General features: G+C 44.2%; 1 protein-coding gene across 1 annotated transcript in view; it reads left to right on the forward strand.

Moving 5' to 3' along the window:
* BPIFC (BPI fold containing family C) overlaps window positions 1–27,662 on the forward strand; it is a 46,135-nt gene extending 18,473 nt beyond the window's left edge. Inside the window, exons 6-19 of the mRNA XM_037513677.2 lie at window positions 1,661–1,781; window positions 5,248–5,376; window positions 6,511–6,666; window positions 6,793–6,856; window positions 8,913–8,973; window positions 11,765–11,856; window positions 12,817–12,993; window positions 14,121–14,174; window positions 15,878–16,048; window positions 16,671–16,738; window positions 22,747–22,789; window positions 23,819–23,882; window positions 25,984–26,060; window positions 27,001–27,662. Of these exons, the coding sequence (XP_037369574.1) occupies window positions 1,661–1,781; window positions 5,248–5,376; window positions 6,511–6,666; window positions 6,793–6,856; window positions 8,913–8,973; window positions 11,765–11,856; window positions 12,817–12,993; window positions 14,121–14,174; window positions 15,878–16,048; window positions 16,671–16,738; window positions 22,747–22,789; window positions 23,819–23,882; window positions 25,984–26,060; window positions 27,001–27,123 (1,400 nt within the window). The 3' untranslated portion in view covers window positions 27,124–27,662. The remainder of the gene's footprint in view (window positions 1–1,660; window positions 1,782–5,247; window positions 5,377–6,510; window positions 6,667–6,792; window positions 6,857–8,912; window positions 8,974–11,764; window positions 11,857–12,816; window positions 12,994–14,120; window positions 14,175–15,877; window positions 16,049–16,670; window positions 16,739–22,746; window positions 22,790–23,818; window positions 23,883–25,983; window positions 26,061–27,000) is intronic.

Consider the following 27,662-nt stretch of genomic DNA (forward strand, 5'->3'; position numbering starts at 1 on the left):
ATGTATAGAGAATGTATTGAGACAAGTGCTCAATACAAATTATTATTATTATTTTTTTATTTCATCAAGTATTTATGCCCTACATCTCTCCAGGAAAAAAATTAATGTACCTCTTACTGGTAGCATCTATAAGATATTATTAAAATGGAAATAATAATAGTAGCTACCCATTGGGTTATTATCGGAAGTGCATGCATGAACACATATAAAGCACTTGGAACAGGTGTGGCAACAGCAAATTTACAATAAATACTGGCTACTGTTATTTCCGCACACATCAACAGTACTTCCAAGGTTACTACTGTCCCCAGGTTAAGGTAAGGGAGAGATTTTTGGTAATGTGCAGTCACAGACTAGTAAGTGACCATGTTGGGATTCAAAGCTCAGCTTCGAATGGTGCCTTTGGTTCCAGCTTTACACTCTGTCCTGACATCCCCACTTACAGCATGAATTGCAGCATTATGCAAGATAAGAACTGCTCTTCTCCATCTTTAACAAGATTGGGATACATGGAAATGAGCTTAAGCTGCAAAGTATAGGGCAAAAGGCAGCATCTCCTCCTACTGAAGGTTAAAATTAAAAGATCATTACTGTGTAAATTCCGCTCTCGAGCTCTTTAATGCGGAAGAAAGGGAGCTTCTATCTCCAATTGCACAGAGAAACGTGCTCTGCAGTACCTTCATATAAAGATGGGTTTAATCCAGAATTAAACAAAATGGGGTCACTAACCTTTTGGGAGTGCTGGAGTCCTTTAAGAAAATGACGAAAATGGGTCCCTCTCCCGTGAAAAATATGATACACACACATACACACACACACACACAATTCAGTCTTTTATTAAAATGTCAAGAGTGGGCCTCCCCAGTGGCGCAGCTGTTGAGCGCTGGGTTGCGAAGCTGCCCGCAGCCTCTGTGGCGCCGGTTCAATCCCCGGCTGCTCCCTGGCCACCAGAGGAGGGTCCCACATGGCGCGCCGACCTCTCCTGCTGCCCGCTGCTCCCCTCAGCAGTGTACTTCGGTCCTTCTGCCTGCTCTGCTCCCCGCTCTGGCTCTGGTGAATTCTCTCACCCTCCCGTGCTTCTGACTGTACCCAGTGCATGTATAAACAAACAAACAAACAAACAAACAAACAAACAAACAAATAAAACATGCCTCTATTAAAAAAAAAAAGTCAAGAGTTTCCAACAGGCCATGGGTCCTCCAGCCAAAATTTCCTGAGTTTACAGATCATGGGGAAGGGGGCTGTGGAATACCTTTCTGGGACCAACTAGAAGGCATGGAGCCAGATTGCCCAGTTCTTACTTGTGTGATATAGGCAAAAAATTAACCCTCTTTGAAACTTGGTTTCTCCTCTATAAAACGTAAAAAATGAGACATTTTGTACTTTTCCTATCCCACTGTCGTGGGAGCGTTCTTGAGCCCTGGCCATATAAGGAAACCCTCTCATGCAAACTCTCTCTGGGGACCTGGGCAAGTCCCTTAGCTTTTCGGGGGACCCATCTTTCCATTGGTAAAGCAGGAGCAATGATCTGCATCTGATAGGGCTGCTCTTTTCTAAGCGTCTAAGAGCATGCCTTCCTAAATTTCACTCTGGCGGCTAAAGATTCATATTTCTATCGTATCTGTTACTATTAGTAACACTTCCTTTGGTTGCTTCGCAGGCGTGCAAGTTGGAATGGAAATGATCGAGCAAATGGTGAAAGAAAAAGACATCCCAGATTTAGAAGGTTCTGAATCCCTTGAATTTCTGAAGGTTGACTATGTGAACTACAACTTTTCAAAGTAAGTGAAAGGAGGGCCTCCCCTGTTGGCGCAGTGGTTGAGCGCTGGGTTGCGAGGCTGCCTGTAGCCTCTACAGCACCAGTTCAATCCCTGGCCACCAGTGAGGGTCCCACAAAAAAAAAAAAAAAAAAGTAAGTAAGTAAAAGAGAAGAGCAGCTTTTTTTCGCCACAAAATTAATCTTTAAAACCTCAGGCATGCTTGAGGGTATCCTTCCTGTGCATGGTCATCTGCTCTAACACCAGGACCCAGAGGGGAGGCTCTCTGACCTTCGGTGGGAGGCTTAGCAGATGCTCAAGCCAAGAGGAAGCGACAGAGTTGACATTTGAGTCAGCACACCTGGGCCCAAGTCTTATCTCCACTGTACAAGGGTCGCGGGCACCTGGCGTGTCTGCTTGGAGGCTCGACATGCTCACCTGCTTCCTAAAGTGAGAATTCTAACTCAGTGCTCATGTCAGCTGTGGCCCCTGTGCCCTTTGAATTCAAAATGAAATTATTGTCCTTTTGTACCCATTGCTGCCCCTGCCCCCATAAGCCTAGATATGGAATTCACCCTCAACTCAAGACTTATCTTATTTCAGTCAACTGTAGTCCAGCCTTCAGGCGTCCCAGGACTGGGGCGCAGGGCCTGGGGCCTTCTGTCCTTGTGTTATCTGGACCACCCTTTTCTGGAGCAATGAGTTTCTCCCCTTGCAAGCAGTTTCACCCATTCCTAACTACCAAAGAATTCCCCCTTGTACTCTAAATGCATTTCAAAACAATTTCTAATCAATAAATTTCTCCTCCCACAAGGATTTCTGGTGGCAGTTGTAATCTCTTCCACCATCAAAATCACTGAACAGTGAAATTCAGATGTGACAAATGTGAAGATACTTTTATGAAATCGAATTCTCTGTGATTCACAATTTGCCCCAATGTTTTATCAATCCAGCAATAATTCCCTGCTATCCCAGCCCTTTGGAGCAATAAATACCCTGCTCCCCAGGATAATATTCTATGAACTAAGTCCCATAAAACTAAGAGGTTTTTTTTTTTTGGGGGGGGGTGTTGGGAAGGCAACCTGGGGACAGTTCCTGGCAGAGGGCACTGGTCTGTAACAGAGTCAGTCACAGAGCAAGAATTTATTGAACACCTATTATGTTTTGAGACATTGTTCTAGGCATAGTAGATACTCCAATGAATGATATTCCAATGAATGTTAAGGCCAGGTATGTCCTGTTTCTTATAGTCTAAAAGTTTACTTTTGTTTAATTCATCCATTTATTTGTTTTCTCTATACACCACTCATGAGTGAAGTAATAGCGTCTGTCTTTCTCCTGACTTATTTCACTGAGTCCAATACCCACTAGATCTATCCATATTGTTGCAAATAGCATATTTTCATCTTTTTTATAGCTGAGTAGTATTCCATTGTGTATATATGCCACGGCTTCTTTATCCATTCATCTCTCCATGGGCATGTAGGTTGTTTCCAGCTCTTGGCTATTATAAATAATGCTGCAACAGAGGCTCTCATCCCATGGCTGCCCACCTGTGTCTATGCAGGTGTTTCTTTCACAAATCTTTTCCTTTCAAAAGCAACAACAACTCTTTCTCCTTTTTTTAATAAACCTGTCCTTTTAGAAATGTAAAAAGTAACTAGAACTGTGATAAACAAAGGGGGTACATATATCTTCAATTTTTTATTTACTATTTTTTGTTGCTGCAGTTGTATTTTTTTCAGGTAAATACCTAGAAGTAGGATGACTGAATCATATGGAATTTCTACTTTTAATTTTTTGAGGAATCTCCAACTGCTTTCCATGATGGCTGCACTAATTTACCTTCCCACCAATCATGTACACATCTTTTATCCCATTTACTCGCCAATGTTGTGGCTTCTTTTCCTATGGATAATAGTGTTCTCACAGGTGTAAGGTGATCACTTGTTGTGGTTTCAATATGCACTTTCCTAATAAGAGATAAGCAACATCTTGTCAGGTGTGTCTTTTCTGCGTATCTTCTTTGGAGAAGCGTCTATTCAAGTGTTCTCCCCATCTCTTGATCATGTTCTTTTTTGTTGTTACTATTGAGTTTTATGAGTTCCTTATATTTTTTGGATATTAATCCTTTGTTGGATATATGACATTTGAATACCCTCTCCCAATAGCGTGTGTTTTTGTCTCCATGCAAGTTTCTCTGTGCAGAAGCTTTTTAGTTTAATGAAACATTTCTTATCAATACCATATCTATGTTTTAGAATCTTCCTAACCCTAGTTTAAAAATGCCTTTCTCCTGTACCACAGTTAGGCACAAATGACCTCATTTTGTCCTCCCTTTGAGGAATACTTTCTTGGAGTGATTGATTGAAAGAGGTTATGTGCTTTCCCTAAGATTGTCCAGCTAGCACAATACTTAGCTCCAAGTTGAGTATGCTTTGCGCAGTATGTGACATAACAGGAGGCTAGTGGTTATAAACATAGTCTGAAGACAGATTGGGAAGACCTCCAGGTCTGGTTCTCCTTCTTTATATGACTCTCACTGAGTTTCTTATCTTGTCCTCTCTAGATGGCAAATTGCAAAAACAGCAACAGCCTCCTAGGATTATTGAGAGGGTTAAAATGAGCTATTGCATGTAAGGTCTTGTCACACGGTGTCTGGCTGGTAATAATCCCTCAATGTTCGTAACAATAATATATTACTGTTTGCATGGGGCATCTTCCTGTACAGATTTCATGTAAGCTACTGCCTCTTAGTTACCTATTTGATGGTTCAGAAAATCCTAGGAAATGCTAACACTAACATAAGTTTCTCAACTAGGGAACATACTGTCCACAAAGAGGGCTTTTGGAAACAAGAAGGCCCACTGGGTTGTTGCAATGATAGAGGACCACCTCTCATTGGTACATCCACCAAATGACCTATGATTTATATAATAGTCTTCTGCAAAAACAGTTGTCCCATCTGAGATACTAATACCTCCCCCTCACTGAGAAACACTGGAACTACTGAAGGAAAAAAATAATGACAATATGGGATCTCTTTCTGTCTTTAAAAAAAAAGTTAAAAAAAAAAGTAGATTATTTGAAAATCTGCTTCTAAACTTGTTCATTTCCCCCCTTGAGGACGAGAGGGTAGACTTGACCCAAGGGCTCCCTGGCATGGGCTGGAGGGGAAGTAGAAGGCAGTGCCCAGAGGCAGCAACACTGCAGACCTGAGGTTCCTTCCTTGGTAGAAAATGGAGGGGGGGGGTATTGGAGGGGGATTGTTTGGGGACTATAACCAAGATGAAAATGCATACATTATGCAACAATGAAAAATGATGTAAAAATATATATAATAAAAATTTAAAAATGCAAAAAAAAAAAAGAAGAATTCACAGCTGCCCGTCATCTGCTGGGTGTTGTACAACAGCATTTCCTATCTTTTTTTACTCATTTGACATGTGCTGGAAGAGTTGCACTAACTCCCCTGTTTCTTGTTTTGCAGCATAAAAATCAGTGTCTTTTCATTTCCAAATACATCGTTAGCCTTTGTGCCTGGCGTGGGGATCAAGGCGCTGACCAACCACGGTACTGCCAACATCAGCACAGACTGGGAAGTCAGGTCTCCCCTTTTGTAAGTGTCCCATGGAAAAGTCTGCTGCATCTCTGGGGGCAGATACAACAAAATTGAAAGTGTATAGTTTTGCTGATGTTTTTAATGTTAGGCTTCTTTCCCTCTATCATTAACAATATTTCTTAAGAGCACTTTTTCCAGCAGAGATTTAAATCAGGAAATCTCTGTTGGGGGAGGTAGAATTAGGGGGGGATGGGGAGGGAGGGGGCTGAAAGCATCCCTTTCCTTAAGATATGGCAACTGATCAAAATGTCGTTTAAGATTTCCTAAGTGTTAGAAATCCCTGACCGTGAGAGAGAAGTGCTCAGTGTGTTAGTCTCCAGGTAGCTGTGTGCTCTCGAACCCATTATTCAACACACTCCCCATCTGTAGGGACAGCTGGCAGGAAAGGGAGCCTCACATGAGGTCAAACGGTGGGAGTCCAACTAAGTCCAGTTCCCCTCCCCCCATCAGAAGGTCTTTGCACCTCACATAGAAAAGAGGACTCAAACTCAAGGTCACTTACAGACAGACCAACCACCATGTGCAAGTCAGTGTCCTGGTGTAATATTTAGTCAGCTTTATTAGGTGCCCCATATAACACATTCATTCGGCCATTACAACAGCTGTTTATTGAGTGCCTACTGTGTCTGTTTATAAAGGGTGGTTTATCCCCATCTCAAGAATTCCAGTCCTGTAGACTGTGGAGGATTAACACATTCCCCCATAAGTAATGTAGACTCAAGTATTCATTCATTACTTTGCTGACTCATCACCCATATAGTGTCAACATAGAGATGAATAGCCGCAGTCCACTGTCTCAAAGACTTCACAGGCTACATTGAAATGTCACTTCTGCCTCTGTGCCCCCCCTAAATCCTCAACCCCCATTTTGTCTCTCGAAACAACCCAGGGCAGGGCAGGCACTGAGCATGAGATGATCACAAAGTTCCTAAAGTTGTCACAGATTTACTGCTTTTATGGTCAGTAAATATTCAGCACCCACTGCGCCCCTTCTGTTGTAGGAACCAGAGGTGAATGTGACACCTTTCCTTCACTCGTGGAGTTTAGAGCCCATTGGTAATCAGAGAAACAAGACCCATCTCCACACTGCCCAGACTTGGGTCACTAACTTTGCACTTTTTCTCTCAACAGTCAAGACTCAGGGGGAGCCGATCTATTTCTCTCTGGGGTCTACTTCACTGGTATCGTGATCTTGGCCAGAAATGACTTTGGCCACCCAATCCTGAAGCTCCAAGACTGCTACGCCCAAGTGAGCCATGCCCACGTCTCCTTTTCTGGGGAGCTCAGGTGAGTGAGAGTCCTCTGGGGGCAGTGGCCCATCTGGGGTTGGATCCCCAGGTGGTCTCTAGGGGAGGTTTGTACCAGCAGATTATGGTCCCCAACTAAGCCCTTCATCTTTCCTTTTTCCCAAAGCATCCTGTATAATTCCTTTGCTGATCCCATGGAAAAACCCATTTTAAAGAATTTAAATGAAATGGTAAGTCTTAAAGGTTACACAACTGTGCTAAAAACCCATCCGTTTTTATCAGTTCTGCTGTCCTGTAATTAATTCTTAGTCAAAAAACCTTTATGGAGCACCTACTGTGTGCTTGGTGCCATACTAGGCATTTTCACACATATTATCCTTTGCAACTTAGTAACACTTTCTCAAGTGCCTTCTGTATATCAGATACTGTGATGGGGCTGGAGATGACCAACTAGCACCCCCACACACACACATGCTTGCCTCCACAATCAACTAGAGTTTGTTTATTAGCACTAGGCTAGGGCTTGCTGGGATATGTAAAAGGAATTAATATATAAGCTTTATTAGGTCAGTGAAATATGACTTAACTTTAATATGTACTTATATGATCCTTAGATTGAACTGAGAAATAGAAAAATTCAGTAAATGGAGTCTGGAAGTGTCCTGGGAGATATTCTTTGGAGGATACAGGACTTGAACTGGGCCTTAAAGTATAAGTAGGGCTTAGACAGGTAAGGAATGGGGGAGAAGAGTGGATATTTCCACTAGTAGGGGCAGTATCAATGGCGAGGACTTGCAAAGCTCCAAGTATTTCAATTCCAGAAACCCCTGTTTGTGGAGGGAGAATGATCAGAATTGCTCTTTCCGATCCTGACACACCTTCCCTGCGACCATATTTTGGGGCAGACAATGAAAGAGTGAAGAGGACTGGAAGGAAGGGAGTTTCCTTTCTGGAAGGTAGGGCAAGAGCAGTGTCTGGCTCTCCATCTCCCTCCTGCCAGTCAGTGCTGGCAGACAGCAGCCACCTGAGGAACGTCGGTGGGGAAATTAGCGCTCAGAACACTAAGCAACTTGTCTAACGAGATCAGCCCACTGGTCAGGGTTCCCTAAAGTTCACAGTCTTTCTCCACCTGACCAGACAACTGAGTGTGGATATTCAAGAGAGACTGGGAAACCCTGCAGGGAGTCACCTTCAGGCACCCCACACACCTTCATCTCTCTGCTTGAAATGAAATGTGGTATTTTGGCCTCTGTCCAGAAACCAAAGGTTAAGTCTGCCTGAAGTTTACTCCTGGCTCAGAGTCCCAATTTTTTTTTGCCTCTATGAGCCCCTCAGTGCCACTGGAAACAGAAGAGAATGTTCACCCTCACAGCTTTCTAGCTGTCAGACCGGATTTCAAATCCTAGCAATGTAGCTCCTGGCAACTCGCCTCGCCTTGCTAAGTCCCAGTCTTCCCATTTGTAAACCGGAAACAGGAGTGCCTACCTCGGGGGCAGTGAGGATGGCATGGGGTTAAAATAACTGCAGTTGGTATTTACTGAATGCTTACAACCAGCTGGGCGATTTTACATGGAATACCCTTCCTCTCACCACAATCTGAGGAGTAGATGCATCTTGCACCCCCATGTTGCAAAGGAAGACAGAGAACACAAGTAACTCGCCAAGGAATTCAGCCCCAGGCTGCCTCCCAAGCCTCTGTTAGGAACCACCCGTGGAGCACTTAGCCCAGGTGGGCACACAGCAGGCCCACAGATGGAGCTCTTCCCCTCCCTGAAGATGCACTTGAATATCATTCAAGACTGAACCCCAAAAGGGCTTCTGAGCTGCATTGATGTCTCGTGGAATGGGCTCTCAAACCAGCCTAGCAGGAAAGGAGAGGGCCCAGCTGTGACCACTCCCAGCTGGCACTGCTGCTGGCAGAGGGAGGAGGCGGCAGCACCCTGCAGTCAGGAGGCTCAGCAGATTCCTCAGGTGTGACAGCTCTCGCACGGATGGGGCACCTGTCCTGTCGTGCCACAGAGAGGAAAGCCAGGGGCTCACTCTTTATGGCACCAACCGGGTGTCGTCCCAGTGGCTCTGGCATTTAGCAGCACTCAGGGACATGCTGCCCATTCGACATAACCCAGGGCCTTTGGGCAGCAACCAATTGATGGGACAGTCTTGATGACCAAAAGGAGAACAGCTTCTAACCAGAGGCCTTTGTTGACAGGGTCTCCACCCACAAGTGGATGTTTCCAGTATCATATGATGACTTGCATTTTTTTCTTAATTCCTTTTTATGACCAGCTCTGTCCCATCATCACAAATGAGGTGGAAGCTCTGAAAACCAATCTCAGCATGCTGGAAGGTGAGTCTGGCACCATCTCTCCTGGATGGTTGGCATCCCACCTTCAAACCCTGGCACACTCCAGGTTGCTTTTCAAGGCAGGCTATAGCTCTGCTCCTCCACCTGCATCTTGCTCCATACGCAGGAACCATAGGAAGGTGTGTGGGAGGACAGGGCCTGTGCAGGGCAGATCTCTGCTGCTGCTCCACTGCTCACTGCAGGAGGGTGACTCCAGGAACAAGATGCAAACCAGAGTTAATCTCTCTGGAACTTTCATTCCAGCTCTGGCACTGAATCCATCCTCTTCAGGATGATGAATGCCAACCTTGATCTGGGTTATTCCCCGCTGGTTCTCACCAGTGTCTCCTCCACTGTCTTCAGGTTCAAGTCCAAATGGATTATCCTGCCCTTCATGCTCTGGCTCCTACTGACCTCTCTCGGCTTCATCTTTGCTCCCCCAATCAAACCACTTCTCTGGCCTTTGCTCATGCTGTCCTTTCTGCCCACAGAAGCTTTATCTTCCATCCATCCATTTAGTGAGTATTTATTCCATACCTATTTCTTTGCCAACGGTGTGCTAAGGGTCCTGAGAGATACAGCCCCTTCCATTCCCTACCCCCGGGTCATCCCCTTTCCTGGTCTCTTCTCTTTATCTTATAAGACTCAGCTCAAGTAAATCTCTCCCAAGAAAGCTTACCCAACAGCCTGTACCCCAAAGTTTGGCTTCCTCTGTGCTCACATGATATTTTTGGATGTATCTCTCTGCATCCCATCCATTCATTCACTGATGGTGTACTTGTGCCTGTAATAGGTTGGGCACTGTTCTTAGTGCTGGGGATGCAGCAGGAAGCCTAAGGGACAGAAGTCCCTGCCCTTGTAAGACTAGTGGGAAGAGACAGACAGCAAGCAAGATAATAAGTAAAATCTATGGCATCCTGGTGATAAGTGGCAAGAAGAAAAATAAAGCAGGGAAGGAGCTGGGGAGAAGTTTCCAGTTAAAACCCCCTGAGTAGGTGACCTTAAGTGGCCTTAGAGTAAGAACCCTAAGGAAATAGGGGTTTGTGGGGAGTGAGCCTCTCCTTGGTCTGCATTCCAGGTGAAGGAAACCATAGGCTCCAAGGCCCCAGAGCAAGAGCATGGTGTGATGGGGGAACTGTGAGAAAGGCACACCCCGAGAGCAGAGGGAATGGGGGAGAGAGTAGCAGATGAGGTCAGAGGGGAGGAAGGCACTGGTTAGGTCTCGGGGTGTGCAGGTCACTGTGAAGGCAGGTACTTAGCCTGAGATGGAAACCTTTAGAGAGTGCTGGGCAAGGTTCACGTGCTCTGACTTATGTTTTAAGCAGGTGCCTCCGGCTTCTGTCTGTTCATACTAGACAGGAATGCACAAATACCATATGAATTCACGCCTACGTTAAACATAAAAAAGCAAAGCAGATGAACCAACAAAAGAAAGCAAAAGCCAACTCGTAGATTCTGACAACAGAATGTTGGTTACCAGAAGGGAAGGGGGTGGTGTGAGGCAGGCGAAGTGAGTAAAGGGGGCTGTGGTGGGGGTGATGGAAACTAGGCCGGTGGGGATCACAATGTAGTATGTGCAGATGTCAGCACCCTGCACCCCTGCACTCAGCACCCCTCACCTTGTGCCCCTGCACATTCAGCTTGACTCAACCCGAAATCCCTGCTTCCTGAGAACCCACCTGGCTCCCCGTGTCCACTGGCTTGCTTTGTTCTGAAAGTGATAACACAAAAAGTGACTTGAACTGTTAGCACTGTCCCTGAGCATTCCCTTGACCTCTCCAATTTAGAGAATTCTCTCAACATTTCCTTTTAAAAAAATAGTTCTAGTTGCAACAGAATCCATAGTCCTTGTAAAAAGTGAAGTCCTAGCTCCATGGGAATTCCAGGGTGATTTCCCCCTCATTTGCAGAGGAACAAGAAAAGAAATTGGCAAAACTCAACAAAAATAACCCTTAGAGTATGAAAAATAGAGTGGCCACAACAGGGGAGAGGTGGAGGGTGAGTGATAGTGTGTGGGCCTGGAGCACTAGTGGGGGTGAGTGAGGACGTGTGCTCATGTTGAGATGTAAAGTTGAGCCCCAGTATTACATAGCCATGCAAACAATTGGCAAATCAATAAAACTTGAGGGAGTAAAACTTGAAAGTCTTCGCTCATTATATCAACATGGCATATGTGTGTTAAAATTCATAAGTGGCTTTTGTTTGTCTAACTTTCTTTTTAAAATAAGAAGTATATATGCATTGGATATGAGTGTATCAAAGGATATACACCCCAATTTTTTTTAAGATTTATTTATTTTTGTACAAGAACCGGGGTACAGGCCAGATGTGCAGGAGGGTGAGAGGATTCACCAGAGACAGAGCAGGGAGCAGAACAGGAAGACTGACGAAGTACACTGCTGAGGGGAGCAGCGGGCATGAGAGGAGAGGTCTGCAGCGCCATGTGGGATTCTTGCCGGCCGGCTAGGATCGAACCCACGCTGCAGAGGCTGCAGACAGCCTCACAAAGTGCGGCGCTCAACTACCTGCGCCACCAGGGTGGCCCTACACCCAAATTTTAATTGATTTTAAAATTTAATATTTCTCCCAGCATGATGTGATTAAGAAGCATGCTCACTTCTTTTAACTTACTTACTTTTCCTGGGTTTTGAAAAGTGAGCATGTATTGCTTAAGAAATAGAGTAATTGTTATTTTAAAAAAGAGAGATGTAAAAAGTATACTGTTCTTGGACATTGGTCATGTTACACTGAGCCTTTAGTGATTATAAATTTTCTTCTTTTCTTTGTGATTTAGTTTTAACCAAGATTGATGACTATACTGTGCTGGATTATTCCCTAATCAGTTCTCCAGAAATTACTGAGAATCACATTGACCTGAATTTGAAGGTAACTTCATCCTGTTCAGAGTCTTCACTCTGGTTATCAGTAGCCAGGATTCAGGAACAAGTATTATGTGCAGGAGGAAATCTTAACTACATGCTCTTCCAATAATTTAATTTCCTTTCAAGCGATCACCTCGCGTGTGTGCTATTTCAAAGGATTGAATATCCTCTTGATTAGGAAATGATCATTTGGACTGCACAGTATGCATCTGCCTTCTTCAGCTAAAATATCATGAGATCTCTGTCTCTAGGCATAGGTTTGAGGCTAAGACCATGAGATAGCAGTAGATTCCCCTTATTGAGACTTCCATTCCTAACTCTTAGGTTAGTCCATTAACTGAAGGCTGCTGACCTCTGTCAGGGTCATTAGCACATGAAAATGGGATTTGCAAAATCTGGAAAAATCAACGATGTCTAATTTTGCCCCAGAGCAAACATTATTTTTTAAAATGCATATTGGCTTATATTTTGATCACTCAGAGTCATTCAAATCAGTTAAATGTCACACAAGACACCATTTCATAATAACACCTTATAGAATGAGAATAGCATTAGGACTACCGCAATAACTGCTGTAAACCCTTTAAAGTCCTGGGCCCTCTGCATCTTTCTGTGGCCCCAGATGCTCAACACTCCCCAATTTTAAAGGTCAAGGGTGTGGCATCACTGCAAGTCACCTTGGGAGCAGTTCAGAACCATCCCCTCCAGTAAAATGTACCTGACTTCCTTTCTCTGAGAAAAGGACCGACAAGGAACTTCTCACCATATAGATACCACCAGATACGCTCAGGAGTCAGCACAACTTTGAAATATGTTCACTAGTCAAGGAGTGAGAGAGCCTCATTTTTAAATCCCTACTGAGTTTCTAGAATTTTTCTTATTCTGACTAGAGCAGGCCCACCGCCCTTGGTTCTGCACATTTGAGTCTCCGCTGAGACATCGGTCTTTCTCTGTTTCCCCACAGGGCGTTTTCTACCCACTGGAGAACCTCGCAGACCCCCCCTTCTCACCAGCTCCCTTCGAGCTCCCCAATCGCAGTGACTCCATGCTCTACTTTGGAATCTCCGAGTATTTCCTGAAATCTGCCTCCTTCGCTCATTTTGCCGCTGGGGCTTTCAATGTTACTCTGTCCACCGAGGAGGTGAGCAGAGCTCAGGGTTGGTGATACCCACATTTCATTGCTTTATGAGAGTCTCACTATGGGGGTTCTATGTCATGTTTCTACTCCCGTGCCTTTTAGATTACACCCCTAGCAGGACAGTGAATGAGGGAGCCCTGTACGAATGTTGGGGAGCTGCATTTCCAGTTCTGCTCATTTCTCTTCCCTAAAATTCAGCCACAGCTCTCGACTGATCTTAGATCATGCCAGATCCCCTTCCACCACCAATTACCTCTGACCTTGGGAATCTGCAATTTGTTTAACTTCCCTGGGCCAGACTTCCCTCATTTGGAAAATGGGGAGAAAAGTAATAGTTCCATATTCATAGGGTTGATATGGGTACTAATGAGGTTTAAATACATGTATAGCATTCAGACCAATGCTTGGCACAGCATAGTAAGTCTCTGTAAGTGTTGCCTATTAATCATCACTGTTATTATTCTTTGTATTATGCCAACATAGATTTCTCCTGTTGGTGTTTGCAACTGACTTCTCTTCAGTGACCACTAATAGTACAGATACTCATTGATTCCTTTGCCATGCCCCTCCCTCTTATAATGAGAACACTCTCCAGCCAGTCAACCAGCAACTTTTATTACACATCCCATATGAATCTTTTCATCTAGGCCTTAATTATACAAGTAGTTATGAATCAAAAATGTTCAAAATGTTAAGTGTGACCTCACCAGGTGCCATGTAGTGCTAAGAACCAGATATATCTAGCTTCTGACTTGAAAACCATTCATCTGTGAAGAGAAAGTACTTAATTTCTCTTATGTCTCAGTAATCTCTGAAAATGAGGCAGTAGCACAAGATTCATTGGCAATGACTGTAGAATGTTTACACAAGGATCGTATGCAGATGATACACACAGCGTTCCCAAGATCAAAAGGTCGCTCACGTTCCTGTGTGACCTTGGGCCAGTCACTTTACTTCTCTGGGCCTCAGATTTCCTGTGGTTGAATTATAAAAATAATAGTTTGTTTCTAACACTATGCCATTTTTTTGGTGCAAGATGATTCATAAAAATTATAATGAATGAGAGATTTTCCCTGAAAAGACAACCCAGGTGAAAACTCGACAGTAACATGAAGACCTTGATTTTCCAGATTTCTAAGCATTTGGTTCAGAATTCTCAAGGTGTTGGCAACCTTCTCTCCAGGGTGAGTATTTGGGCTTTGATTCCTTTGAGTTTGGTTTCAGTGCAATTATTTCTGGGAGACTCATGTGTTCTTTTGTTCCTTTTCAGTCCAGATCTGAGTCCAACTTCCTATTCTCAAAATAGTTTAATAAAATATCCACAGTGGGCCTCCCTGGTAGTACAAGGAGTTAAGTCTCAGTACTATTTTTATTTATTTATTTATTTATTTATTTATTTATTTATTTATTTATTTATACAAGCACTGGGTACAGTCAGAAGCGCGGGGGTGGGGTGAGAGAATTCACCAGAGCCAGAGCGGGGGGCAGAGCAGGCAGAAGGACCGAAGTACACTGCTGAGGGGAGCAGCGGGCGGCAGGAGAGGTCTGCGCGCCATGTGGGACCCTCCTCCGGTGGCCGGGGAGCAGCCGGGGATCGAACTGGTGCTGCAGAGACTGCGGGCAGCTTCACAACCCAGCGCTCAACCGCTGCGCCACCGGGGAGGCCCAAGTCTCAGTACTATTGAGCTATTGGCAGCCACTGCAGCTTGAGTTCAATCCCCAGCCAGGGAGCTAACCCCCATGGCACAGCAGACCTCTCATGTTTCACACACCTCTCCTGTCTCACACACTGCTCCCCTCAGCAGTATATTTCAGTAAATCCACCTGTTCTGCTCCCCACTTTGTCTCTGGTGAATCCTCTCACCCTCCCTCCACCTGTGGTCTGCACCCTAGCTCTTATATGCATAAATAAATAAAATTAATCTTTAAAAAGAATAATAATAATAAAATATCTGCAAGCATATACTGAACAAGTTATGAAGGCAGTGTATGCTCAAAAGATGAGTCCTTGATTCCTTCCTTAAGTTTCCATCATCCTTGAGATAATCAGCTTAGGTGGGAACTGAAGGAACATGCCCACATTTGTGATACAGGAGAGCAGCAGTGAATGTTGTGCCTTTGCTGGCTCAGACTTAGCCTTGAGGCAGAGAGATCCTCAACCTGCATCCTGGTTCTAGAGCAAAGAGCTTGAGTCAGGTCTGAATCCCAGTTCTACCTGGAACCTGGAGAAAATCACTTAAGCTTGCTAAGACTCTCTTTCTTCAGTTGTGAAACAGAATCTTGAAAAAGATTAAATGAGACCCTACAGAAAGCCCTGGCAGTGTACCTGGCACATTGTACATATTCAAAAAACGTCAGCTGTGATTATGATGTTCTCCAAGTGTTGTCATTATTATTGTTAAAAGATTTTTTTCTATTCAAAATGCATGATTTAAAATTCCATCACCGGGCCTCCCCGGTGGCGCAGCGGTTGAGCGCTGGGTTGCATAGCTGCCCGCAGCCTCTGCAGCACAGGTTCAATCCCCGGCTGCTCCCCGGCCACCAGAGGAGGGTCCCACATGGTGCGCAGACCTCTCCTGCCACCCGCTGCTCCCCTCAGCAGTGTACTTCGGTCCTTCTGCCTGCTCTGCTCCCCGCTCTGGCTCTGGTGAATCCTCTCACCCTCCCATGCTTCTGACTGTACCCAGTGCTTGTATACATAAATAAATAAATAAATAAATAAATAAATAAATAAATAAATAAATAAATAAATAAATAAATAAATAAATAAATAAATCTTTTTAAAAAATAAAATAAAATAAAATTCCATCACCACAAGCCACACCAAGTTTGTGACTGCCTCACCAATTCATGACTCTGTTTCTGTTTCTTCCCCCAAATGTGGCAGATTGCAGAGATCTACATCCTGTCCCAGCCCTTCATGGTACGGATCATGGCAACCGAACCCCCTGTTATCAACCTACTGCCGGGGAACTTCACCCTGGACATCCCTGCCTCCATCATGTTACTCGCCAAGTTTGAGAACTCCACAGCAGAAACCATCGTTTCCATGGATTTTGTAAGTCTTCAGGAACAGGGGGCAGACTGTGGATAGCACTTCAGCTCCTGCAGTTGACCATAAGTGTTGGGAGGTGATGCATCAATTAGGAGTGAGGCTGGGCTGCGGGGGCTATGGGAGGCCAGTGCTCCTTGGAAAATAGCTCTCCCCCCTTCCCCACTTCCTGTGTGTCCTTTCTGCTGCTTCAGTTGATAGCTGAGTTCCTTTTTTTCCTTGAAATAAGTCAAGATAAAATTCCAGTTTACTTGAGCAGGTGAAGACCAAATCAGTCCAAGAAAAGGTTCACAAACCTAAGCAAGTTGTCAGAGAGAGAGAGAAAAAGAAAGAGCAAGCGGGAGAGAGAGCGAGAGAGAGAGAGAGAGAGAGAGAGAGAGAGAGAGAGAGAATATACATGGAGAAGAGAGTAGAAGAAATTTTTTAAATGATTTAAAGGAGATCCTCAAACAAAAAAGTCTCTATAGTGACTTCCCCTACCTGAAAAACAGTATTTTCAGAGCTCTTTCTTTCTAGAGTCTCTCGGACTAAAAGGGAAAGTGGAGCTTGTGATGTTTCCACTCCAGGACATGATGTGTGGTCCGAATGGACAGAGCCACTCAGTAATGAACACTTGTCTTGTCTGCAGGTCGCCAGCACCAGCGTTGGCCTGGCTATTTTGGGACAAAGACTGATCTGCTCCTTGTCTCTGAACAGGTAAGATCAATTGATCTGACTGTTGGAAATTTTTAGTATTAAGTAGGTCAACAGACCAGACAAAATGAACATGAACAGAACAGGCGAAGTTACCACTGAATAGAAAATGAATCACTTAAGTACCTCTCCTGTATTCAACCCACAATTTCAACATATGGACTTAGCTTAAAATGTGTTGGGAAGTTTTTCTTCTTTTTTTCCCCATCATATAAGAATAAGAGAAAATGGGCAACAAAATAATTATAAATGACCAAACTATAAATGCACATTCTAAGGGTACAGCAGTATAATTCAGCAGTAACTAAAGTTCTCCAACAAATTCAGAAATCCATGTATTAGGAAAGAGAATGGACTTTGAGGCCAAAGAATGGAGTTTCAGATCCCTGCTAACTGGTTCTCTTACCATGATGAAGTCTATCCGCCATTTTGTGAAAATAATGAAATTGGACTGAATCACCTCTGAGACGCCTTCAGGCTCTGATGCTGTGACTTTATTATAGAGCATAGATTTAACAAAACTGTGTCCTGGGGCCTTGTTAGCTCTCAAATGCAAGCCACATGGTGTGCAAAGGCTCAAGCAGGTCATTGACATGGATCATTGCCACTGGTTGCCATTTGAAAGAACCGCCTGCACAGCCCATGCTCCTCAGTATGTGGAGCCGTGGCTGGAGGACATCCAGAATGATCACAGAGCCCAGACGAAACCCTCAAAGGAAAAGAGGAAGCAACAACAGACAATGGAGAGTCAGGAAGGAATAGGGAACCAATGAAGGACTGATCAGTCAGTCACCCCAAATCCACACAATGGTTTAGAAGACTCACAGAACCATGGAAGATGCTGTCCATAAGATAGTACTAAATGAGCAAGCAGAACTGCAGAAACCCAACTGTCAGCCATATAAAATAGCTTCCCTCCAGACATAGAAGGGGCCCCTTGTTCAAAAATGATAAAGACTTTCGAGATGGAGCAGCAGAGCATTAAAGCAAACTGCAGCCATTCTGAGCACACGGCCCTGTCCCAACCACAGCACTGGACTGAGGGCAGCTCCTACAGTAGGGCTAGAGCAGACCTCAGGTGCTAAGCAGATTGGGGGTGAGGCAGGAGGGCCTGGCATCACTGAGGCCTACGGTAGCCTCCCGGGAGCTGAGGCTATCCCAAAAGAGGGCCTCAGCTTTGCAGCAAGAGCTGGAGCCCTGCCTCCCACACAGGCTGCCCCAGCCAACTCCTCTGCTTCTGGCTTCCCCAAGGGCTGCTTTTCAGGATGAGCTGGTTCGAACATAGCTGGAAAAGGTATAGAGTGGGTGGGGATCAGAGAAGCACCCCTGAGAAGAACAGGGGAGCACATGGTCCCCAAATCCGGCTCCCAGGATGGCACAGACTTTCTAACCATCCTTTGCCTGAATGTGGCTCTTTGTGGAGCTGCTCGGGCCTGGTTACACCAACCTGAGATGCAGAAATGAGAGGCTGTCCAGTGTGGTGCATTTAGAAGAGGCGTGAGGTCATGATTTTGGAATCAGACTAGCTGGTGCCATTTCCAGCCCTGTCATTCATTGGCTAGACCTCCATTTCCTCCTCTATAAATGAAGGATATAGTAAAATCTGCTGGGGGGGGGCATAAGAAATACATGAGTTCATACACATAAATTACATGTTAAATGTTCAGGAAATGCTGGCAATGGTTATTATTAAAACCAAGGGCTGACCTCAGCCAGGGGAAAAAGGCACCTGATCATGCAAGATCACTTCAGGGGTCCCCTGTTCAGGAAACATCTCCTTCCCTTGCCCCCTGCCCAGGGATGGCTGTAGATTTTTGGGGCTACCATTTACACCTATTCTTCATTATTGAGCCTTTACTGTCTCCTGGTCCTGTGCTAGCCACTCCCTGTGTATTATTTCATTTAGACCTTCCAACTCTTTAACTTCAGGATCAGGCATGGTGTAGATTAAATATCTGTAGGTTAAATGAATAATCCTGGAGGTAGGTATTACTACCCTCATTTTGTGGTTCATTGAGGTCAAATAACTTAGTCGAGTCATGAAGCTACTGAATGGCAGAGCCAGACTTGAACCAGGGTGAGGCTGTTTACTTACTGCATGATACTGCCTTTGATGTGGTGGATGGATAAAGGCTTAGAAAACAAGACATAGACCTAAGACAGAAAAGTGATATCCTGGCCTGGAAGAGGAACCCCCTGAGCATGAGTCACACTACATTGAAACAGCAGCAGGTCCCCTCTCAGTGTTAAGCATTGATAGAAGAGGAGACACAGGCATCATGGCCTAAAGCGGAAAAGCACTCAGCCTAAGGATCCGAGTGGAGGAAAGGATAAAGAGCAAAACCTGGGTGCATGAGTAATAAACTTGACCTCTTTGGGTATGTCTGCTTGGGAGATCAGGCTCTGAAGTCAGGCACCTCTGGATCTGAATCCTTCCCTGTGGTTTGCTAGCTGTGGCACCTTGAACAAGGGGATTAACTCTCCTACAAATCAATTTCCTTATCAGTAACACAGGCGCCTCTCCGTGGAGCCACTGTCCTGGCAGATGAGATGATGTATGAAGGCACGCTGCCCGCACAATTGGCTCAAGAGATACTTGTTCCAACCAAGAAGTATTTCCTCCTCTTTCCCCATTCTAGGATCAAAGTTTGCCCAAGGAAGTGGGGAGCAGTTGGTCTCAGGAGACATGACAAGTCAGGATGGTCCTGAAAGCTGTGGTGTTGCCCTCAAAGTCATACACCAGATTCCTACCTCTCTGTGTCAGTTGAGGCTTTTGTTCCAAACATAGTTCAATTTGAGGTGACCCCAGTACAGATTGGACCACATTGTAAATATTCTGTAGGCTAATTCAGAGACCAGGTTACAAGACACTTTCCCTGTCTTGGTGTTGATCCAAGCAACTTAATGGAGCCTTTAATCACTTGCAAAGCTCAAGGCAATCAAAGGTACATTCGTGTTGAACCATTTAGAACTCTGGAACTTTTTTTTTTGCAAATTGCCATGATTAAGGGTCTAGACACTCCCAAACTGCACCCCACCCCACCCCCATTAACACACACACACCCTACAACCCCTCCCACGCCATACTGTCAAAGAATGCTATCATAGCTCACGACAAGGAGATAGAATCACCTCCTCGCTCCACTCCTCACAGCCTGGACAGATAAACATTTCCCAACATGAGCTTCCTGGAGAGAACCCCAGAAAGGAAAACAGGTCTGGGAAGAAGGGATTTGGTTTCTGTTGGAACAGTGCTGGTGCTTTCAGCAGGTCAGCAGAGAGAAGGCTTGGCTGACCTCCAGCTCCACCCACTTCTCAGCTGCTCCTGAAGCCAGTGCAGACAAAAGGCCGGTGGGCTGCTATTTGAGCTGCTTTTCTCCCCAACCATTCTGTGGCCCTCTAATAAAAATTAGTTCCAAGTGGGGTTGGGGGCTCTTTAAACAACAGGTAAAAGAGGCTGTAAGAGGATAAAGTGAAAGGACTGAACTCGATCGCCATCTAGTGTCCAAGTTAAGCTTGCGTGTTTTTCAGAACCAAGGCTGGGAGTTTGCTCTTTGCTCTACCCGTTTCTCTGCAGTTAATGAGTCGTGTCTTTGAGTAAATGATCCTGGTAAATAAGGCCAGAGAACTAGGGAAGGGACAGAATTAAGATGGCCTTAGGAGGAAAGGTGGACTTTGTTCATGGTGTTAAATGACGGGTGGGGTCTCTACCTGACATGCATGGATCAGGTATTATCAGATATTTGATAAGACAAATCAATTTATTTTTAAATAATTCTTTCATTGGGGCCTCCCCTGGTGGTGCAATGGTTGAGCACTGGGCTGCAAAGCTACACGCAGCCTCTGCAGCACCGGTTCAATCCCCGACCGCCGGCGAGGGTCCCACATGGCTCGCAGACCTCTCCTGCTGCGCGCTGCTCCCCTCAGCAGTGTACTTAGTCAGTCTGTCTGTTCTGCTCCCCGCTCTGGCTCTTGTGAATTCTTTCACCCTCCCGTGCTCCTGACTGTACCTAGTGCTTGTATAAATAAATAAATACATCTTTAAAAAAAATTCTTTAATTGATTGGCAAGAAGATAGGAGATGACTCAAATAAGAAAGGAAATGAGCTTATATAGGTTTGGGGGACCAGACTTGAGAACAAAGGCACCAACTGGTATAGGCTGAAAGCAGGTAAGGGGTAAAGAAAAGTGGACTTGACTGAAGTTCATTGTCTAGTCCCCAGGCAGTTCATACATGACAAAGTATGAAGAGGCTTTTCTTCAGATAACTGGAGTTTTGAAATTCTGTTAGTGTGCTCTCTCTCTGGGGAGCACTCTCCAGCTCTGAGCTCTCAGTCTCCAGCCAGCCCTGGAGCTCAGCTCAAGTTCTTTGCTTCTGCTTGCTCCGGCTGCTTCAGGTAGACTGCATCTTAAATACAAGCCTCAAACAGAGAGCTAGATAAGTTTTTTTTTTCCTCTCTCCTTTATGATCCTAGATTCTAAGACCAATTTAGCCATTTAGCCTGGGTTTCATGACATCCATATTTTTATATTTTAAAGATGAGAAAACTGAGATCCAGAGAGATTAAATAAGTCTACATGGTTAGCAAGAGGCAGAAATGAGATTCAAACTCAGGCACTCTGCTGAGTCCCTTCTCTTTCACAATTAAACTGCCTTCCATGTCAGATGGTTGTCAGAGCCAACATACCCTTATGTGTTAGGCTTCAGCAGCTTAAACCAATAATCTGTACAGTACAGCCGCCAAGAAGTGTGGCTGAAATGTTTGGCACAGTAAAGAAAAGGAGAGCCAGGCGAAATTTCTCAAAGAGGGGGGGGGATTTATTGCACCCCCAGGCAAAATTCACAGACCCAAGGTGGGGGTCTGTGAAGTCACACCCATTGTGGGAGGAGATGCCCTTTTATAGGGTGAGGAGAGGTTAGGCAGGAAAACTGGGTTGGCAAGGGGAGAAACAGGTTTAGATGGAACAAAGTTGTTTTACATGGAGCCGAGTTGTTTTTCTCCTGTTTGTGGCTGCAGTTTCGGTTTGATGGTATCAGTGGTCCTGGTGTCAGGGCCATCTTGTTTTTTCCATGTGGGCTTCCTTATTCCTGGCCCCTGCATCTACCTTTCAGTGGCCTGCGTGAGCATAGACTTTAAAATCAAGCAGAGTGAGACGTGTTACCTATGTCTCTCAGTTGCTGACTCTGACTTGAGTAATTCACTTGCGCTTTCTGATCATCAGTTCCTCATCTGCAAAAGAGGTAATAATAATAGCATCTATCACAGCATCAATGGGGAGATTAAATTGTAAAATGTTTATAAAGCTCCTAGAACCATGCATGTCCCGCAGTGTCATCACCGTCACCATCACCATCATCAGCATCATAGTCATACTTATTAATAAGGGAGCAGCATGGCACACAGAAGCTCTAAGGTTAAGGTCAGAGCAAGAAGACATGAAACTTTCTTTCTTTTTTTTTTTTAAATATTTATTTATTTATTTATACAAGCACTGGGTACAGTCAGAAGTGCGGGAGCGTGAGAGAATTCACTAGAGCCAGAGTGGGAGCAGAACAGGCAGAGTGGTAAAGTACACTGCTGAGGGGAGCAGCGGGTAGCAGGAGAGGTCTGTGAGCCATGTGGGACCCTCGCCCACAGCCAGGGATTGAACCTGCGCTGCAGAGGCTGCAGGCAGCTTCACAACCCAGTGCTTAACCACTGCGCCACCCGGGAGGCCCGACAGGAAACTTTTTTAACATTATTCTGCATTCCAAGTTGTCAACTATAGTCCCATGCAGTAAATACACTTAGGGAGCCCTTTCTGGTTACAAATCCCAGCCTTCTGTTATTCCTGCTTTGCTCCTTAAGCAGCAAACATAAGGGTAAAGATTCCATAGTACATTATATCCTTACGAGTGTGTGTTTTTAAGAGTGATTTACTGAACTAAAAAAAAAAAAAAAAACCCTCCCTTTTTTTTTGTGTGTATTTGTACTGACAAAAAATTTGTTTTTGTTGTTTGTTTGTTTCAGGTTCCGCCTGTCCTTGCCAGAGTCCAATCACAGTAATGTTGAGGTAGGAAACAGCTAGCGGAGTCTCCTGTCCAGGGCAGAGTAAGGATTCTGCCACATAGCAGCTGGGTGATTGTTTGCTCTGTCTCTGAGCACTTAGTTTCCCTGGGAGTGTAGGTTTTAACTTTAAATTCTATGTGTAGCTACTCATCCACCAAGTCCATGAGCTATTAGATGAGAGGGCCTTTCCAATTCACCTTCATTTATGCAAAAAGCCTTTTAAAAGAATTCCAAAGGCTGTAAATGGGAAAGCCTGGAATTTTCAGAGAGATCTCATTTTTGGATAAGATAGTGCTATAGAGTTAAATTTAAGATCATGGCTCCCAAAGGAAGAGGCTAGATATAAGTGATTAGCCCATGACTGTGTTTGTTCTTCCAAGGCCTTCTACTCATCTCCTAAAATTAGATCAAGGTTAAGCTGCAAAGAGGTTCTTATCATTGCTAAGCATACAGAATGCTCAAAAGAGACTCATTGAGTGAGTCATTTGATGGTGAGTCAAAGACTCCTTGATGGTTCCTCTACGCCATTCATTCTTAATACCTGCATCTTCCCCAAAACCAACACTCTTAGAGATTATAAAACCACCATCATTTGTTAAAGATAAGTCATATGCTCTGGTGATGGTCTTAACTACAGAACAATGGTATAATGCAAGGAACTCCTGTGACTGGGGTTCCCAGTGAAGTAAGAGAAGACTATAAGTTTGAAATCCATTCACTGTTCCACCTCATCTTACTTGGTAAATCTCTAAACTACCATGTTGCTGCCACCATGGCATCCCTCACATTTGTTGTCACCATGGTCTGGAGTTGAGAGGAGCAGAAATGTCTCTCCTTAAGGAGAACAAAAGATTGAGAAGTGCCATCATATGGTTTCCCACGAAATAGCTGGATAGTTACAATAGCTCTGTGGGGAGATTCCAGTTATCGTCCCCTGTCCTGATTAGGTCTGGGAAAGGGCATGTCCAGCCGGCCAGTGTCCTTTCAAAATGCCCTGTCTTGGCAAGTGACTTAGTTTCTCTTTTCACTTTAGGTCTTGAGGTTTGAGAATATTCTGTCCTCCATTCTCCACTTTGGTGTCCTTCCCCTGGCCAACGGTAAGAGACTCTCGGAAAACTATGTGACTCTGATATTGTCTAAATGTTGGGGATTGTTCGGGATTCTCCACCCAGAGGCTCGTACTTCTGGACCATTATTATGAGTCCAGACTGTTATTAGCACCGGAATTTACGTCAATAATAGGTACCATCAATGATGGGGTTGAGAAATGAGTTATTCTGGGTCAAAGCCACGTTAATGACTCTACTTGCAGACTCCCGTTGAGTTAAAGAGATGGAAACCCCTTTCTGCTGGCAGTAAAGCATTTTCTCAGGTCAGCTGGAAATGAGATGATTTTCCTGAGGAGTTATCTGTGGTCCTTAGGCAAGTTCCAGCATCTGGATAGATACAATTTTGATGGTTGTTTTTTGAGAGTCCACAACATATCACATGAGAGCCTGGGAGACAGTGCAAACCATGTGAAAGGAAAATGTGAAATTACTGTTTTTTTTTTTTAAGAAAAAGGTCCAATTAAATGTCCAACAAAAGGTCCAATTAAATAACACAAAGTAGAAGAAATCAAAACCTACTGTTAGATGCAGGGATAAAGCCACTGTGAAAACTGAAGTTCTGAGGCACCTGTCTCTGTGTTTGTAAGAACAAAAGTCACCAGGCCAGAGAGGTAAAGCGTTTTGTAGAAGGAATAAGAAGGTGAATGAGATAGGGGTAGAGGGTGAAAATATGAGTTGACAGTATTTGAATTTCAAAAGTTATCAACTTCTTGTGTCTGGATTTTTTAAATTTATTTTTTCTAGCTTCAATGAGGCATATCCGGTGAATAAAACTGCAAGATAATTAATGTGTAAAATGTAATTATTTGCCATATGGATAATTGTAAAAGGATTCCTTCCTCTCCCCCATCAAATTACCATTGGATTTTATTTTTTGTTGAGTTGGATAAGGCTTAAAATTGTGCCTTATGGGCCTCCCGGTGGCGCAGCTCTTAGCGCTGGGTTGCGAAACTGCCCGCAGCCTCTGCAGCACTGGTTCAATTCCCGGCTGCTCCCCGGCCACCAGAGGAGGGTCCCACATGGCGCGCAGACCTCTCCTGCCGCCCGCTGCTCCCCTCAGCAGTGTACTTCAGTCCTTCTGCCTGCTCTGCTCCCTGCTCTGGCTCTGGTGAATTCTCTCACCCTCCCATGCTTCTGACTGTACCCAGTGCTTGTATAAATAAATAAATAAATCTTTAAAAAAAAAAAAGTGTGCCTTATGTAAATAGTTTTGATAATACAAAATGCAATACAATGCACCTGCTGGAGAGGTGGTAACAAAATGCACCTTACAAGTCATAAAGCTCCTTAGAAATCTGAGGAATTATTTATAATAGCAGAATCAGTCATTTTTCTTGACTGCATTAGACAGGCTGCTTAACCTGAGTCACCTACTGCTTCTAGGACATTACATGTCTTTGAATGAAATAAGATAGCTACCATAAATAAATATACTCAGTGACCACTTTCTTAAAAGTAATCCTGTTTGCCCAATAGAGTAAGGTCTGAGCTGAATAAAATGAAAAGCAAACAAAAAATCCTTAGAGTTAATTCATCTAAAATCGATGCTTTATGAAGGAACTGATGTGAGGTTACTGCCACCCACATTGGGAGTCCACATAGAATAGAGTCGACAGGTAACATTTTTTATAGCTGTTGAGCAACTCTGAACTGAATTTTATCCTGTGGCTAACTTCTGTTGCTGATATAGGCATAGTTTTAATGAATGACGATCTGCAGGTTTCTTCCTGCACAGCAGTTGTTTACAAACTACAGCATCTTGAATTTGGCTTGGTTAAAATACTTTGTATTTTAGAGACCAAAATGTTCTCAGGACCCACTAAATAAGATATTTGCAAAATAGAAATCAGAAAAATTGCCAGCATTTTCCTGCCATCCAAAGAGTGCAGGTGCATTTTCACAAAGCACAGATTCAGTAACACCTTTTCCAGAAATATGCCAGTGGCATAATCAGAGAGAATGTAAACACAGAAGCTGAGGGAATGAAAAGCTAAATTATTAAAAAGCTGCTTGTTAGTCTCTAACTAAAAAGTTTGCCAAAATGCGCGGGCCTGTGTCTAATTATTTTACATCTTGTTTTATATTTTAGCAAAATTGCAGCAAGGATTTCCTCTGCCCAACCCATACAATCTCTCATTGGTCAATTCAGATATTGAAATTTTTCAGGTAAGAATGCAAATCACCTCTCAACTGACCCATTTCTTTTCATTATAGGATAGGCCTCTTCCTATTCTGCTCATGTTTTAAAACTTTGCTCTGCTGTGTTTTTTCCCACTCAAAGGAATTTCATAAACAAAATATTTAGCACTTAAAAGTTTTCAATTAACCATGAAAAGCGTGTAAATGTGAGTTTCAAAATCAGTTCAAGTCTGATTTCCCTTTGCAGTCAAGGGTATTCACACAACAGGAAAAGAAGATGCATGTATCATGTTCTATTTTATTTATTCTACAAGATCCCCTGTGAGGCTGGGAATATTAGCCCCATGTTATACCAGAGGAAAGTAAGACTGGGGTAGGGGCAGTGTCTTCTGTGGCTGGAAAAGGGCATGGCTGTGCCTGCACTGGTGCTTCTGACTCTCAGTCAGTCAACAGGTAACATTTTTCATACCTGTTGAAAGACTGAATTCAATCATATCCCGTGGCTAACTTCTACTCTGTGCTGTAGACACAGTTTTAATGGCTGGCAATCCGCAGGGCTTCTTCCGGCATGAAAGTCATTTACAAACTTCTGCCGGAACCCAAACCCCTCTTCTGGGTTCTGGGCTCTGTTGCAAGCTGCTTCCTGGTTAATCCTTATCAACAAACTTCTGAACACCTCTTTTCTTCCTTTGGGAGGCTCCTTCGGGGAGCCGGTAAGAAGACTAACTGAATTCTCCACCCTGTACTGGGTCTCCCCTGCCAGCCTCCCCTCGGCAGCAATAGACAGTCATCCAAAATGGCTGTTCCTGTGACTCAGAGACTCACAGAGGGGATGCAGGGCAGGCAGGTGCGTGACACCATAGCATTTGGTCAAGAAACTACATCTCCCTTGCCCCTCAGGCAAACCCAGGCTCCCTGTGGCTGCCCAAGCCCAGCTGACATTATCTTTATCGTGTATCCTTTTCAGGGTTTCCTTTTGATTTCCACGGACCTGCAGTCTGGAACGTCCTCAAAGCAGCAGCCTGGTTTCTATGGTTGGGAAGGCCTGGACCTGAGCAACTGGCAATGGAGAGGGAAACCAGCCCCTTGATTGCCTGTTTGGAATTCACTCCAGGAAGTAAATGGGCCTTAAGCCCACAGCTACTGTAAACACAGAGAGGGAAGACAACACACACTAGAATTTTAACGTCAGGGTGAATTGTGTGTCTGCTGAAAGTTTTCTTTCTTATTGAAAGAAAGTTTTCTTTCTTTCTATATTGTAGCTCTACCTAGGATGTAGAAAGAGGCAAGCTGGGTTAAAGAGCTAAACGGGGGTATATGTGTGGGTGTCTCTCCATGGTGTGTGTGTGTGGGGGGGGGTGTTGAATGTGTATTCATATTTGAACGCGTGATACATGTTCTGATGTTTATAAGATTCTGGGGCCAAGAGCTAGACATATATTTCCAACAAGAAGCATGAGAAATTCTTTAAGTACAGATTTGTACCAATTGTTTTCTGTGATCCATTCAGCACTCTCAGGTCTGTAAATTTTCCCTGTCCCTGCATTTTAGATTTTATTTTATATTCACTGTAACTATCCCCTGTATTTAATTAAATTGTTTTCTATCAATGTGAACCTTGTCTTTTTA

This window comes from Talpa occidentalis, unplaced genomic scaffold (assembly GCF_014898055.3).
Source record: "Talpa occidentalis isolate TD23 unplaced genomic scaffold, MPIMG_talOcc4v2.1 talOcc4.16, whole genome shotgun sequence".
Taxonomy (NCBI): Eukaryota; Metazoa; Chordata; class Mammalia; order Eulipotyphla; family Talpidae; genus Talpa; species Talpa occidentalis.